This window comes from Hordeum vulgare, chromosome 5H (assembly GCF_904849725.1).
Source record: "Hordeum vulgare subsp. vulgare chromosome 5H, MorexV3_pseudomolecules_assembly, whole genome shotgun sequence".
NCBI classification, from domain to species: Eukaryota; Viridiplantae; Streptophyta; class Magnoliopsida; order Poales; family Poaceae; genus Hordeum; species Hordeum vulgare.
Genome location: NC_058522.1, coordinates 30,489,353 through 30,504,476, shown reverse-complemented (window position 1 = coordinate 30,504,476; position 15,124 = coordinate 30,489,353). Strand labels below are relative to the sequence as shown.

The window sequence follows — 15,124 nt, the reverse complement described above, 5'->3', positions numbered from 1 at the left end:
CAGGGCAGGGACACAGCTTCAGTGACTTGATGAAGCCAAGTCTCACTGCAACTTAGCCTCCTCTATCAGCCACCCGATATAGATCCGACGTATCAGATTGATTCAAATTTCATACCTTTTTTAAAAGTGTTCAGAAATTTTTGAAAAAGTTTCAATAAACCATAAATATTTTGTTTTGTATTCTGTGAAAATTTTTGTCCACTTGAATGTATCATTTATGAATGACAGTCTCTCAAGTCGCTCGAAGACGTGTATAACTTTTCCTTTGTTTATTCATAAATGACACATTCAAATGGATTGAACACGAAATACAAAACGAAACATTTATGTTTTTCTAATTTTTTAATTTTTCTGAACACTTTTAAAAAATTATATAAAATTTGAATCAATCTGGTACGTCGGATATATATTGGATGGCTGATAAAGGGGGCTTACCGTGGGACTTGGCTTGATCAGGTCATTGAAGCTGCGTCCGCAGGGCAGTATCATCACCGGTCCACCCTGGCGTGTTGGTTCAGGCCGACGCGAGAAGACCATCGACCATCACACCCAACGGACGGCGCGCACCGCTCCATGACGTGCACCCGCAAATCCGAGCCGTACATCCGCCCACAAACAAGAGGGTGCTCCTCCCTCAGATCGCCTCGGTACCGCACCCAAGGCAGTCAGGCCCCACCCACAGACAGACAGACAGACAGACCCCTCCCCCCTTCTCGTCTCCCATGGCGGAAGCCGACGCCCAAGCCCAGAGCAACGCGCACTCCCCCTCGCCGCCGGTGGAGGCGTCGGGCGAGCCGATCCGGTCGGCCCAGGTCAGCGCCCTTCTCCCCGCCCCTTCAATTTCATGCCTTCTTCTTTTCGCCCGTGCACAGCGCGTGGAGCTGTGGCGTAGCGGGACGCCGGGTCCCTGCCCCCACGGCGCTCAGATTCAGGGCGTGCCCGTGTTCCAGAGGCGGAATTAGTGAGTTCCGAGGCGTGATTCTCGTGGGTTCCGTGGGGGAAGGCCGGCGGTACCCTGTAGGAATCTCCGCCCCTTTTGGGTCGTACCGGCGGCGATCCGGTCAAGGTTTCGTTGCAGGCTTGCAGCTGATGCACGAGTTAAAAGCTCGTTTTGGCCTCGCCTTTGGTGGATTTGACTCTCCCTATTATAGTTTTAGCGCGTACCAATGCTATTGAGAACTCAAGACTCGAGGGAGCACTTTTGTGCTGAATGCCTTAATCTATTGATCTTTATACACACTGTTTTTGCTTCAAGTTTCGTAAATACCATGTGCCCTGTGGTATGCTGCCTTGTGGTGATATCTGGCATTGTTTCTGCCTGTTATAATGCAGGTCGGCGCTCCAAGTGCCGCTTCTCCGATGTTTCCGCTCATGTACCCGATGCTTATGCCAGGGATGTTCCCCCAGCAGGGTATGGATGACCAGACTCAGCGTCCAGGGATATATGCCATACAGGAGAATCAGTTCATGGGGGCGATGGGAGGCTACGCTCCAAAGACATTCATACCGCTCGCTTACAATATACCAACGTGAGTTGTTTGTTCCTATGGCAGTGATTTCTCTGAAGGTCAATTCATAATGTGATCATATATAACCTCACAAGCGGCATGCTGTTGAAATATTTGAAATGGTTTCGTTGGGAATGTGCAATTAGTGTGATAAGAGGTTTGCAAGATCTATCTTGAGATCCATATTCTTTAATCTGTTGACTTTCGTAAATCTTTTCAGAACAAAAGCAGATCTATGACAACAGAACAGAATAAAATGCCATGTTTAAGGGTGACAGTGGCTAGCTGAGTGATTCATGAAACAGTTGATTAAGTCTTGGACCTTTGGTTGGGATGTTTTTCCATGAAATCCCTTACACATTCTTCAGTTTTATTTAAGCTTTGTTTAGTGCACAACCCTGCCAATTTGGGTATCTACAAAAATCTCTTCAGTTGTCATAAAGAATCGGAGGCAATGTGCAAACTTCGGGGTCTTTCTTATACTACAGGTTCTAGTTTGCTATAGCACATATGGTGACTTCATCTTAGAATAGGACATAAGCCATAATAACATGACTCCAAGAATACCAGGCATCTTTTGCGTTAATTACAGTGGTGCTTTCCATAAATGATTAATTTGCTTTAGAATTTTAGCAGCATGGCAATATCCTATCTGCTCAAGTAAATTTACTTGAACCTTTCTTAATTATTGCTTTGGTTGCTGTAAGTTTAAGTGAATCCATAGAAAATTTAGACACACCTGCATATACGGCGGTTTAATGAAGATGTACTCTTTCGTTGATAGGTTGGCAAAGCCTATGCAGTTCTCTACTATCTCAAATTGTCTTCTTATCTTGATTCAGGAATATTGTGGCCAGTTAAAAGCACCATGGTTGTACTCTCTTTACTTATTTCTTCAATTGTTTTGTGTTAGAAGTGAAAGCGTCGGTGCATTGGCTGGTGAAGAGCAAGGACAGGATGCTAGGCAGCAAAATGGCCCTCAAAGACAAGTTGTTGTGAGGAGGTTTCACTTTGCTTTTCAGCTTGACCTGGCTCTGATCATCAAGTTAGCAGCAGTGGTCTTTTTGTTTAGCCAAGAAGGATCAAAACAAAGACTGTTTCTTCTCATATTGTTTGCCTCCATGATTTACCTGTGAGTTTTTGGCTTACTTTGACTTTGATGCTTCATTGCTTTCTATATTCTTGTATAGCCTCTCTGTTGTGGCTAGATAACCATGGGTTTCATTTCCTCCAGATATCAAACTGGAGCAGTTACACCTTTCTTAAGATGGCTCCAGCGAGCGGGAGGTGTGGCCGCTCGTCCGCCACAGGCTCCTGCTAACCGTGCTCCTCTGGCTGCCCAGAATGATGGCAATGATCAGCTACCTGGTAGCTGTCCTTTACTCTCCATAATTTGCTGCTATGCACTTTGTGTGTTGTATTTCAAACACCAGACGCACTCCTGTGTACCTCTAAACATGACCATGACATTATATAAGTATCTTTTTCACTACTATCACTTCAGTGGAGCTTGATATTTTGTTCTTCAAGATTTACAAGGCAGAAAACATTTGCATGATCTTAAGTTATATAAATATCACAAAGTAGCCATCAGTAGCACTGATAAGTAGGATGGATGTGGAAGCTGTCTTATCATGCTGACCGTGCACAATGCACATGAAATGATATTTATTGCTGTAATATGTCATATATTTTCTGGTTGTCAAGCATTTACCATAATTACTAGTAATATCTTTATTTTAACAAGGGCCACAATTATTCATAAATGTTCTATTTATTAGGCAGTGTCTGTGTAATTAATTTGTATATCGATCTACTGTCTGCTTCTCAGGTGTTGTAGACCCTGCAAACCCTGACCAAGCTGCGGAGAACCAGGAACCAGGGGCAGCAGCGGGCGATGAGAACCAGCAAGGGGCGGAGGGAGAAGCAAACCGGCGCAGCTGGCTCGGCGGCATCTTGAAAGAGGTCCAGCTGGTCGTTGTAGGGTTCGTCGCGTCGCTTCTTCCTGGTTTTCAACACAATGACTAGGTGAAAGTCTTCCCGTGGCGGAATGATATTGGCACCGTAACTGTTTGTTGTGACATAGGGAGGAGGAACAAGCAGAGAATATATATAAAGTGGGTTCAAATAAGACTTGTGCTGCATATGCTTGTTATAAGATTGACTGAATGCAGTGTTGTTGTACATCTTGTTTTTTTGTTTCAAGTGCTCTAATTCTCTTTGATCTTTCATCTGGTATATGAAGTATGAACTTCTTGAACATACGGGCATCCGTGGTGCAGCTATCATCACTCAAAGAAAATGTAAGTAATTCGTTTTTCTATGATATGGTGAATGAAGATCACAAATATGAGTTCCTGAGCACTATACTTGTGGTATGCATTTACGATCTTCATTTTATGAGTTGTAACCTTCCTATGCGAAAATTGCAACTTCCGCCTCAAATATAGTGATGTTTTTTAGGAAATGTCTAATGGAGCTCGCGCTCCATGGAGCCCTTTATTTGAAAACTTCAAACTTCAAAATTTTATGTTTTAAAAAATATGAAAAAAATGCACATATAGTCATATACATATGGATGTATGTTGTTTGTCTACAAAGTTGCACGATCAAATGCTTTTTATGCGAGCTCACAAAAATAACAAAATCATGTATTTCTAGCACATATACTATTCACTATAAAATTACTCTACACGATTTTGTTTTTTGTACAGGCCATAAAAAACGTATTTTGTGATGAAATTTCAGACACATCAATCTATAATTTTTTGTGTTTATTTTTAATTTTTTTTTAAACTTAAAAGGTTTAAAAAAATGTTTGGAAATTTTGGGCTCCATGGAGCCCGAGAGCAAAAATATCCACTCTCTGCTTTCTTGTCCTTCAACGATGGTCCATGTTGTGAAACTATGTGATACTTTAAACTTGTATTTCACTTTGGAATTATCGCTAGCGGTTTGACTCTCCGATTCATCCAAATTCAATGTAAACTACCTAATTTTACACGAAGAGTTAACATCAAATATGACAGCTTCCTTGAAAGCCAAAGTTTTTTCTTGAAAGGCCTTAACGCCAAAATTACTTCTATTGCCTTTTCTTTTCTCCACATTTGTAACTACTAGTTGATTTTTTTGCGGTGACAATTAGTAGTTGATTACATGTACCTTGCTATGGAATAACAAATAATTCACACATACAAAGACCACACGCGCGCACATACACTCTTTTCCCCGAAGAAACTTTCAATCTATTTATAATCAATTATGACAGTACAAAGAACATGACAGTTAACAAAACTGCTAACAGATTCATGGATCACCTACTTAGGACTCCAAGCACTCGAGCGAGCCGAGGACGTGTCGCCGTCATCGCCTCTTTCTTAACTGGGGTTGGTAAACCTTGTTGTAGTACACAATCGAAAAATCATCGTGCTACCCTCCCCCTCCCCCCCCCCCCTCGCTCCAGAGTAACGACCAACATCGGTGAAGAGAATCATAGACTGAAAATATCAAACATTCAACCACACGAATAAAGACTGGATCAAAAAAATCGACCGAAGACCAACACCAATTGAATCCTGTGAGATACAGGGGAGACACATCTTAACATCCCCTTTGACGATGCTAGACACACGAGCGGGATGGGGATCAGATGTGGGAGACTTTGTTCCCGTTGGGGACATCATCGTCGTCATCGTCACGTAGCCCCAATCAAGATGTTGAACATAACAAAAACATGTGTGGATCCTTGCCACCGGCGAGAGGACTGAGGTCTGGTGCACTGCCACGACCCCGAAGGCCATCAGAGGCGGGGTAGACCAGCAATGACGTTAATAGAAGGAGGGGAAAACCTAATCGCTTGGGGTTCACCTCGTGGGGAGGAGGAAGCGATTTCACACACCCTTGCTCTATGATTTATGTTAGTCGTATTTTCTCATCTCTATGATGTTTCACTTTCTTTAACTCAGATACCCACCGTCCTGTCAATAGTTGACGATCCATGTTAAGTCAATTGTATTTTTTTTCATGGACGCCCCCTTCGCCTTTCTTGCGTCTCCCATGCACCAAGGTTTCTCCGCCTCTAGTCGGTGCCAGCACTTGTTCGCCTCGTCTCCTGTGGCCATAGGTCGAGTGAAGCGCAACGAAACTTGTCCCTTGCCGATGGGAAGATTCCTGCTCTCACGTCGATTAGGGTTTTGCATCAGAGTACTTAGGAAGGCAAGGTGATGGCGGCTCCCTTAAGATGGATCAAGGCCCCCCGTGTCTAGCCCCATCCTGATAGTGTCTCTAACCTCATCGGAGGGCGTGTGAAGGTGTGTTTGCGTTGATCTCGTGGTATTTGGTCGGTGTTGGTCCTTACTGGATCTATGTGGAACCAGTCTTCGTTGGTGTGTATTTAGGTTGGATCCTTCGTACCTCTACTTCTCTTTGTCGACAAGGTTATTGTTCTAGTGCACTGGTCCCATGAGGCCTTAGTACGACTTCTAAACTGTCTATTACAACAACGTTTGCCTCACTCCGGTGAGAAGGGGCAATAACGATGACGCGACTTTGGCTCGTTTCACTATTTATAGTAGTCGCTAGATGGTCTACTAACCCAGATATATTATTCTACTCTATTTTATTTTTGTGGAAAAAAGGAGATCTTTTGGACGGAAAGTTTTTGAGATCGAGCTCAAATGAGCTTAGTGAACAGTAAATTTTGAAAAAAATAAAAAAAGGTTCAAATTTTTTTGGGGCAAACATTGACAAAAGTTCTCAATGCTCACAAAAATTCATCAAAGAATCATATTCGTGGGAATCGTGGCAAAAAGAAAACCCGATGCTCCAAAAGTGCTACTATTTTCAAAAGCATTTTGAATTGCTGATTTTTTTGCAACTACTTTCACGAATGTGATTTCATGTTAAAACTTTGCAAGCACTTTGAACATTTTCCAATGTTCATCATTCGAAAATTTTGAATTTTTTTGTTTTGTTTTCATTATTTTATGATTTCATCGTTCATCGCGAGCTCAAGGAAAAAAAGGTAAAGTCCATGGAAAAAAGGAAGGATGAAAACGACCAAAAAACCACGGCGAACACGCACGTCGCACGGCCATTGCGTTGGGCACCGCCGCGTAATAAACAGGGGGTTACCTCTTAGGCCAGATTAACCACAGTTTTACTCCACCACGTCAACATCAACGCCCACCCCACCTCCCCTCCTCGGCAGCCACCCCATCGTCGTCTCTTCTTCCCCTTCCCCTCCCACCCCAGCCCCACTGCCACCCATCACCCCCCAATATTCTAGACACACGAATAAAGACTGGATCCAAATAAATCGACAGAAGACCAGCACCAATTGAATCCTGCGAGATACAAGGGAGACACACCTTAACATCCCCTTTGACGACGCTAGATACACAAGCGCGATGGGGATCAGATGTGGGAGACTTTGTTCCCGCTGGGGACATTGTCGTCGTCACATAGCCCCAATCAAGATGTTGAACATAACAAAAACAAGTGTGGGTCCTTGCCATCGGCGAGAGGACTGAGGTATGTTGCACTGTCACGACCCCGAAGGCCATCAGATGCGGGGTAGACCAGCGATGACGTTAATAGAAGGAGGGGAAAACCTAATCGCTTGGGATTCACCTCGTGGGGAGGAGGAAGTGATTTCACACACCCCTGCTCTATGATTTCTGTTAGTCGTATTTGCTCACCTCTATGATGTTTCCATTTCTTTAACTCGGATACCCACCGTCCTGTCAATAGTTGACTGTTGGGGAACGTCGCATGGGAAACAAAAAATTTCCTACGCGCACGAAGACCTATCATGGTGATGTCCATCTACGAGAGGGGATGTGTGATCTACGTACCCTTGTAGACCGTACAGCAGAAGCGTTAGTGAACGCGGTTGATGTAGTGGAACGTCTTCACGTCCCTCGATCCGCCCCGCGAACTATCCCGCGAACAGTCCCACGATCTAGTGCCGAACAGACGGCACCTCCGTGTTCAGCACACGTACAGCTCGACGATGATCTCGGCCTTCTTGATCCAGCAAGAGAGACGGAGAGGTAGAAGAGTTCTCCGGCAGCGTGACGGCGCTCCGGAGGTTGGTGATGATCTTGTCTCAGCAGGGCTCCGCCCGAGCTCCGCAGAAACGCGATCTAGAGGTGAAACCGTGGAGATATGTGGTCGGGTTGCCGTGGCAAAGTTGTCTCAAATCAGCCCTAAAACCCCACTATATATAGGAGGAGGAGGGGGAGACTTACCTTGGGGTCCAAGGACTCCCAAGGGAGTCGGCCGAGCCAAGGGGGAAGGCCTCCCCCTCCCAAACCGAATTCTACTTGGTTTGGAAGGTGGAGTCCTTCTTCCCTTTCCCACCTCCTTTTTTTTCTTTTCCTCTTTGATTTTCTTTCCTATGCGCATAGGCCTCTCTTGGGCTGTCTCACCAGCCCACTAAGGGCTGATGCGGCACCCCAAACACCCATGGTCTTCCCCGGGGTGGGTGGGCCCCCCGGTGAACTCCCGGAATCCATTCGTCATTCCCGGTACATTCCCGGTAACTCCGAAAACCTTCCGGTAATCAAATGAGGTCATCCTATATATCAATCTTCGTTTCCGGACCATTCCGGAAACCCTCGTGACGTCCGTGATCTCATCCGGGACTTCGAACAACATTCGGTAACCAACCATATAACTCAAATACGCATAAAATAACGTCGAACCTTAAGTGTGCAGACCCTGCGGGTTCGAGAACTATGTAGACATGACCCGAGAGACTCCTCGGTCAATATCCAATAGCGGGACCTGGATGCCCATATTGGATCCTACATATTCTACGAAGATCTTATCGTTTGAACCTCAGTGTCAAGGATTCATATAATCCCGTATGTCATTCCCTTTGTCCTTCGGTATGTTACTTGCCCGAGATTCGATCGTCAGTATCCGCATACCTATTTCAATCTCGTTTACCGACAAGTCTCTTTACTCGTTCCGTAATACAAGATCCCGTAACTTACACTAAGTCACATTGCTTGCAAGGCTTGTGTGTGATGTTGTATTACCGAGTGGGCCCCGAGATACCTCTCCGTCACACGGAGTGACAAATCCCAGTCTTGATCCATACTAACTTAATGAACACCTTCGGAGATACCTGTAGAACATCTTTATAGTCACCCAGTTACGTTGCGACGTTTGATACACACAAAGTATTCCTCCGGTGTTAGTAAGTTATATGATCTCATGGTCATAGGAATAAATACTTGACACGCAGAAAACAGTAGCAATAAAATGACACGATCAACATGCTACGTTTATTAGTTTAGGTCTAGTCCATCACGTGATTCTCCTAATGACGTGATCCAGTTATCAAGCAACAACACCTTGTTCATAATCAGAAGACACTGACTATCGTTGATCAACTGGCTAGCCAACTAGAGGCTTGCTAGGGACAGTGTTTTGCCTATTTATCCACACATGTAAATGAGTCTTCATTCAATACAATTATAGCATGGATAATAAACAATTATCTTGATACATGAATTATAATAATAACTATATTTATTATTGCCTCTAGGGCATAATTCCAACAGTCTCCCACTTGCACTAGAGTCAATAATCTAGCCCTCACATCATCATGCGAATTACATTGTAATAAATCTAACACCCATACAGTTCTGGTGTTGATCATGCTTTGCCCGTGGAAGAGGTTTAGTCAGCGGGTATGCTACATTCAGATCCGTGTGCACTTTGCATATATTTACGTCCTCCCCTTCGACATAGTCGCGGATGAGGTTGAAGCATCGTTTGGTGTGTCTGGACTTCTTGTGAAACCGTGGTTCCTTTGCTAGGGCAATGGCACCTGTGTTGTCACAGAACAAGGTTATTGGATTCAGTGCGCTTGGTACCACTCCAAGATCCGTCATGAATTGCTTCATCCAGACACCCTCCTTAGTTGCCTCCGAGGCAGCCATGTACTCCGCTTCACATGTAGAATCTGCTACGACGCTCTGCTTGGAACTGCACCAGCTTACCGCACCCCCATTAAGAATAAATACGTACCCGGTTTGCGACTTAGAGTCGTCCGGATCTGTGTCAAAGCTTGCATCGACGTAACCTTTTACGGCGAGCTCTTCGTCACCTCCATACACGAGAAACATCTCCTTAGTCCTTTTCAGGTACTTCAGGATATTCTTGACCGCCGTCCAGTGATCCACTCTTGGATTACTCTGGAACCTACCTGCCATACTTATGGCCAGGCTAACATCCGGTCTAGTGCACATCATTGCATACATGATAGAACCTATGGCTGAAGCATAGGGGACGGAACGCATATGCTCTCTATCTTCATCAGTTGCTGGGCACTGAGTCTTACTCAATCTCGTACCTTGTAAAACTGGCAAGAACCCTTTCTTGGACTGTTCCATTTTGAACCTCTTCAAAACTTTACGAGGTATGTGCTTTGTGAAAGTCCTATCAGGCGTTTTGATCTATCCCTGTAGATCTTAATGCCTAGAATGTAAGCAGCTTCTCCTAGGTCCTTCATAGAGAAACTTTTATTCAAGTAATCCTTTATGCTCTCCAAAAACTCTACGTTGTTTCCAATCAGCAATATGTCATCCACATATAATATTAGAAACGCCACAGAGCTCCCACTCACTTTCTTGTAAATACAAGATTCTCCAACCACTTGTATAAACCCAAATGCTTTGATCACCTCATCAAAGCGTTTGTTCCAACTCCGAGATGCTTGCACCAGTCCATAAATGGATCGCTGGAGCTTGCACACCTTGTTAGCATTCTTAGGATCGACAAAACCTTCGGGTTGCATCATATACAACTCTTCCTTAAAGAAACCGTTAAGGAACGCCGTTTTGACATCCATCTGCCAGATTTCATAATCGAAAAATGCAGCTATTGCTAACATGATTCTGACGGACTTAAGCATCGCTACGGGTGAGAATGTCTCATCGTAGTCAACTCCTTGAACTTGTGAAAAACCCTTTGCCACAAGTCGAGCTTTATAAACGGTCACATTGCCGTCAGCGTCCGTCTTCCTCTTAAAGATCCATTTGTTCTGAATAGCCTTGCGGCCCTCAGGTAGCACTTCCAAAGTCCACACTTTGTTCTCATACATGGATCCTATTTCGGACTTCATGGCTTCTAGCCATTTGTTGGAATCTGGGCCCACCATTGCTTCTTCATAATTTGCAGGTTCATTGTTGTCTAACAACATGATTGATAAGACGGGATTACCATACCACTCTGGAGCAGCACGTGGTCTCATCGACCTGCGTGGTTCGACAGAAACTTGAACTGGAGTTTCATGATCATCATCATTAACTTCCTCCTCAACCGGCGTCGCAACGACAGAGGTTTCCCCTTGCCCTGTGCCACCATCCAGAGGGATGAGAGGTTCGACAACCTCGTCAAGTTCTATCTTCCTCCCACTCAAATCTCTCGAGAGAAACTCCTTCTCGAGAAAAGCTCCGTTTTTAGCAACAAACACTTTGCCCTCGGATTTGAGATAGAAGGTGTACCCAACTGTCTCTTTTTGGTAACCTATGAAGATGCACTTTTCCGCTTTGGGTTCCAGCTTTTCAGGCTGAAGCTTTTTGACATAAGCATCACATCCCCAAACTTTAAGAAACGACAACTTTGGCCTTTTGCCATACCACAGCTCGTATGGTGTCATCTCAACGGATTTTGATGGTGCCCTATTTAAAGTGAATGCATCTGTTTCTAATGCATAACCCCAAAATGATAATGGAAAATCGGTAAGAGACATCATAGATCGCACCATCTCTAATAAAGTACGATTACGATGTTCGTACACACCATTACACTGTGGTGTTCCAGGCGGTGTTAACTGTGAAACAATTCCACATTGTCTTAAGTGAGCACCAAACTCGAAACTCGGATATTCACCCCCACGATCAGACCGTAGGAACTTGATCTTCTTGTTACGATGGTTTTCAACTTCACTCTGAAATTGCTTGAACTTTTCAAATGTTTCAGACTTGTGCTTCATTAAGTAGACATAACCATATCTACTCAAATCGTCAGTGAAGGTGAGAAAATAACGATATCCGCCGCGTGCCTCTACGCTCATCGGACCACACACATCGGTATGTATGATTTCCAACAAGTCACTTGCACGCTCCATTGTTCCGGAGAACGGAGTTTTAGTCATCTTGCCCATGAGGCATGGTTCGCATGTGTCAAGTGAATCAAAGTCAAGTGACTCCAAAAGTCCATCGGCATGGAGTTTCTTCATGCGCTTTACACCAATATGACCTAAGCAGCAGTGCCACAAAAATATGGCGCTATCATTGTTAACTCTAACTCTTTTGGTCTCAATGTTATGTATGTGTGTATCACTATCAAGATTCAATATGAACAATCCTCTCACATTGGGTGCATGACCATAAAAGATGTTACTCATAGAAATAGAACAACCATTATTCTCTGACTTAAAAGAGTAACCGTCTCGCAATAAACAAGATCCAGATATAATGTTCATGCTCAACGCAGGCACTAAATAACAATGATTTAAGTTCATAACTAATCCTGACGGTAACTGAAGTGATGCTGTGCCGACGGCGATTGCATCAACCTTGGAACCATTTCCCACGCGGATCGTCACTTCATCTTTCGCCAGCCTTCGTCTATTCCGCAGTTCCTGTTTCGAGTTGCAAATATGAGCAACAGAACCGGTATCGAATACCCAGGCACTACTACGAGAGCCGGTTAAGTACACATCAATAACATGTATATCAAATATACCTGATTTTTCTTTGGGCGCCTTCTTATCAGCCAGATACTTGGGGCAATTGCGCTTCCAGTGACCCATACCCTTGCAATAGTAACACTCTGTTTTAGGCTTAGGTCCAGCTTTGGGTTTCTTCGTCGGATTGGCAACAGGCTTGTCGCTCTTCTTCGAATTACCCTTCTTGCCTTTGTCGTTTCTCTTGAAACTAGTGGTCTTATTCACCATCAACACTTGATGCTATTTACGGAGTTCAGACTCTGCGACTTTCAGCATCGCAAACAACTCGCCGGGAGACTTGTTCATCACTTGCATGTTGTAGTTCAACACAAAGCCTTTATAGCTTGGCGGCAGTGATTGAAGAATTCTGTCAGTGATAGCTTCTTGCGGGAGTACAATCCCCAGCTCAGCTAGACGGTTTGAGTACCCAGACATTTTGAGCACATGTTCACTGACAGACGAGTTCTCCTCCATCTTGCAAGCATAGAATTTATCAGAGGTCTCATACCTCTCGATCCGGGCGTTCTTATGAAAGATAAACTTCAACTCCTGGAACATCTCAAATGCTCCATGACGCTCAAAGCGACGTTGAAGTCCCGGTTCTAAGCCATACAAGACTGCACATTGAACTATTGAGTAGTCCTCCTTACGTGCTAACCAAGCGTTCTTAACATCCTGATCAGCCGTAGCGGGTGGTTCATCTCCTAGCGCAGCATTAAGGACATAATCCTTCTTCCCAGCTTGTAAGATTAGCTTAAGATTACGAGCCCAATCTACAAAGTTGCTTCCATCATCTTTCAACTTAGCTTTCTCTAGGAACGTATTAAAATTCAGGATGACTGTAGCGTGAGCCATGATCTACAATACAAATATATTCAAAGTGGACTTAGACTATGTTCAAGATAATTTAGAGTTTAACTTAATCAAATTATTCGCTAAACTCCCACTCAAAAAGTACATCTCTCTAGTCATTTGAGTGGTTCATGATCCACTTACACTAGCTCAAGTCCGATCATCACGTGAGTTGAGTATAGTTTCAGTGGTAAGCATCCCTATGCTAATCATATCATCTATATGATTCATGATCGACCTTTAGGTCTCATGTGTTCCGAGGCCATGTCTGCACATGCTAGGCTCGTCAAGCTTAACCCGAGTGTTCCGCGTGCGCAACTGTTTTGCACCCGTTGTATGTGAACGTTGAGTCTATCACACCCGATCATCACGTGGTGTCTCGAAACGACGAACTGTAGCAACGGTGCACAGTCGGGGAGAACACAATTTTGTCTTAAAATTTTAGTGAGAGATCACCTCATAATGCTACCGTCGTTCTAAGCAAAATAAGGTGCATAAAAGGATTAACATCACATGCAATTCATAAGTGACATGATATGGCCATCATCACGTGCCTCTTGATCTCCATCACTAAAGCACCGACACGATCTTCTTGTCACCGGCGCCACACCATGATCTCCATCGACGTGTCGCCATCGGGGTTGTGGTGCTACTCATGCTATTACTACTAAAGCTACATCCTAGAAAAATAGTAAACGCATATGCAAGCACAAACATTAGTATAAAGACAACCCTATGGCTCCTGCCGGTTGCCGTACCATCGACGTGCAAGTCGATATTATCTATTACAACATGATCATCTCATACATCCAATATATTACATCACATCGTTGGCCATATCACATCACAAGCATACCCTGCAAAAACTAGTTAGACGTCCTCTAATTTTGTTGTTGCATGTTTTACGTGGTGACCATGGGTATCTAGTAGGATCACATCTTACTTACGCAAACACCACAACGGAGATATATGAATTGCTATTTAACCTCATCCAAGGACCTCCTCGGTCAAATCCGATTCAACTAAAGTTGGAGAAACCGACACTTGCCAGTCATCTTTGAGCAACGGGGTTACTCGTAGCGATGAAACCAGTCTCTCGTAAGCGTACGAGTAATGTCGGTCCAAGTCGCTTCAATCCAACAATACCGCGGAATCAAGAAAAGACTAAGGAGGGCAGCAAAACACACATCTCCGCCCACAAAAACTTTTGTGTTCTACTCGAGAAGACATCTACGCATGAACCTAGCTCATGATGCCACTCTTGGGGAACATCGCATGGGAAACAAAAAATTTCCTACGCGCACGAAGACCTATCATGGTGATGTCCATCTACGAGAGGGGATGTGTGATCTACATACCCTGGTAGACTGTACAGCAGAAGCGTTAGTGAACGCGGTTGATGTAGTGGAACGTCTTCACGTCCCTCGATCCGCCCCGCGAACTATCCCGCGAACAGTCCCACGATCTAGTGCCGAACGGACGGCACCTCCGCGTTCAGCACACGTACAGCTCGATGATGATCTCGGCCTTCTTGATCCAGCAAGAGAGACGGAGAGGTAGAAGAGTTCTCCGGCAGCATGACGGCGCTCCGGAGGTTGGTGATGATCTTGTCTCAGCAAGGCTCCGCCCGAGCTCCGCAGAAACGCGATCTAGAGATGAAACCGTGGAGATATGTGGTCGGGCTGCCATGGCAAAGTTGTCTCAAATCAGCCCTAAAACCCCACTATATATAGGAGGAGGAGGGGGGAGACTTGCCTTGGGGTCCAAGGACACCCAAGGGAGTTGGCCGAGCCAAGGGGGAAGGCCTCCCCCTCCCAAACCGAATTCTACTTGGTTTGGAAGGTGGAGTCCTTCTTCCCTTTCCCACCTCCTTCTTTTTTTTCTTTTCCTCTTTGATTTTCTTTCCTATGCGCATAGGCCTCTCTTGGGCTGTCTCACCAGCCCACTAAGGGCTGGTGCGGCACCCCAAACACCCATGGGCTTCCCCGGGGTGGGTGGGCCCCCCCGGTGAACT

The 15,124-nt window shown here is 44.8% G+C and overlaps 1 protein-coding gene across 2 annotated transcripts; it reads left to right on the top strand.

Annotated features, from left to right (window-relative positions):
- Positions 1-646: 646 nt before the first annotated feature.
- On the top strand, positions 647-3,692 carry LOC123395816. 2 transcript variants are annotated; one of them, XM_045090851.1, is made up of 5 exons: positions 647-812; positions 1,333-1,529; positions 2,422-2,640; positions 2,743-2,876; positions 3,340-3,692. In XM_045090851.1, exons 1-5 carry the CDS (start codon positions 723-725, stop codon positions 3,534-3,536), a joined length of 837 nt encoding a protein of 278 aa, XP_044946786.1. In that variant the 5' UTR covers positions 647-722; the 3' UTR covers positions 3,537-3,692. The 2 variants fall into 2 exon arrangements, with proteins under 2 accessions (XP_044946786.1, XP_044946787.1); XM_045090852.1 differs by having other exon boundaries at positions 649-812; positions 2,425-2,640.
- Positions 3,693-15,124: the final 11,432 nt, after the last annotated feature.

Excerpts from the sequence above, each read along its gene's own strand:
- LOC123395816 (XM_045090851.1), top strand. The coding sequence starts at position 723 with ATGGCGGAAGCCGACGCCCAAGCCCAGAGCAACGCGCACTCCCCCTCG. Across the intron at positions 2,641-2,742 it reads TTTGCCTCCATGATTTACCT|ATATCAAACTGGAGCAGTTA; the intron begins GTGAGTTTTTGG and ends CATTTCCTCCAG. Across the intron at positions 2,877-3,339 it reads TGGCAATGATCAGCTACCTG|GTGTTGTAGACCCTGCAAAC; the intron begins GTAGCTGTCCTT and ends TCTGCTTCTCAG.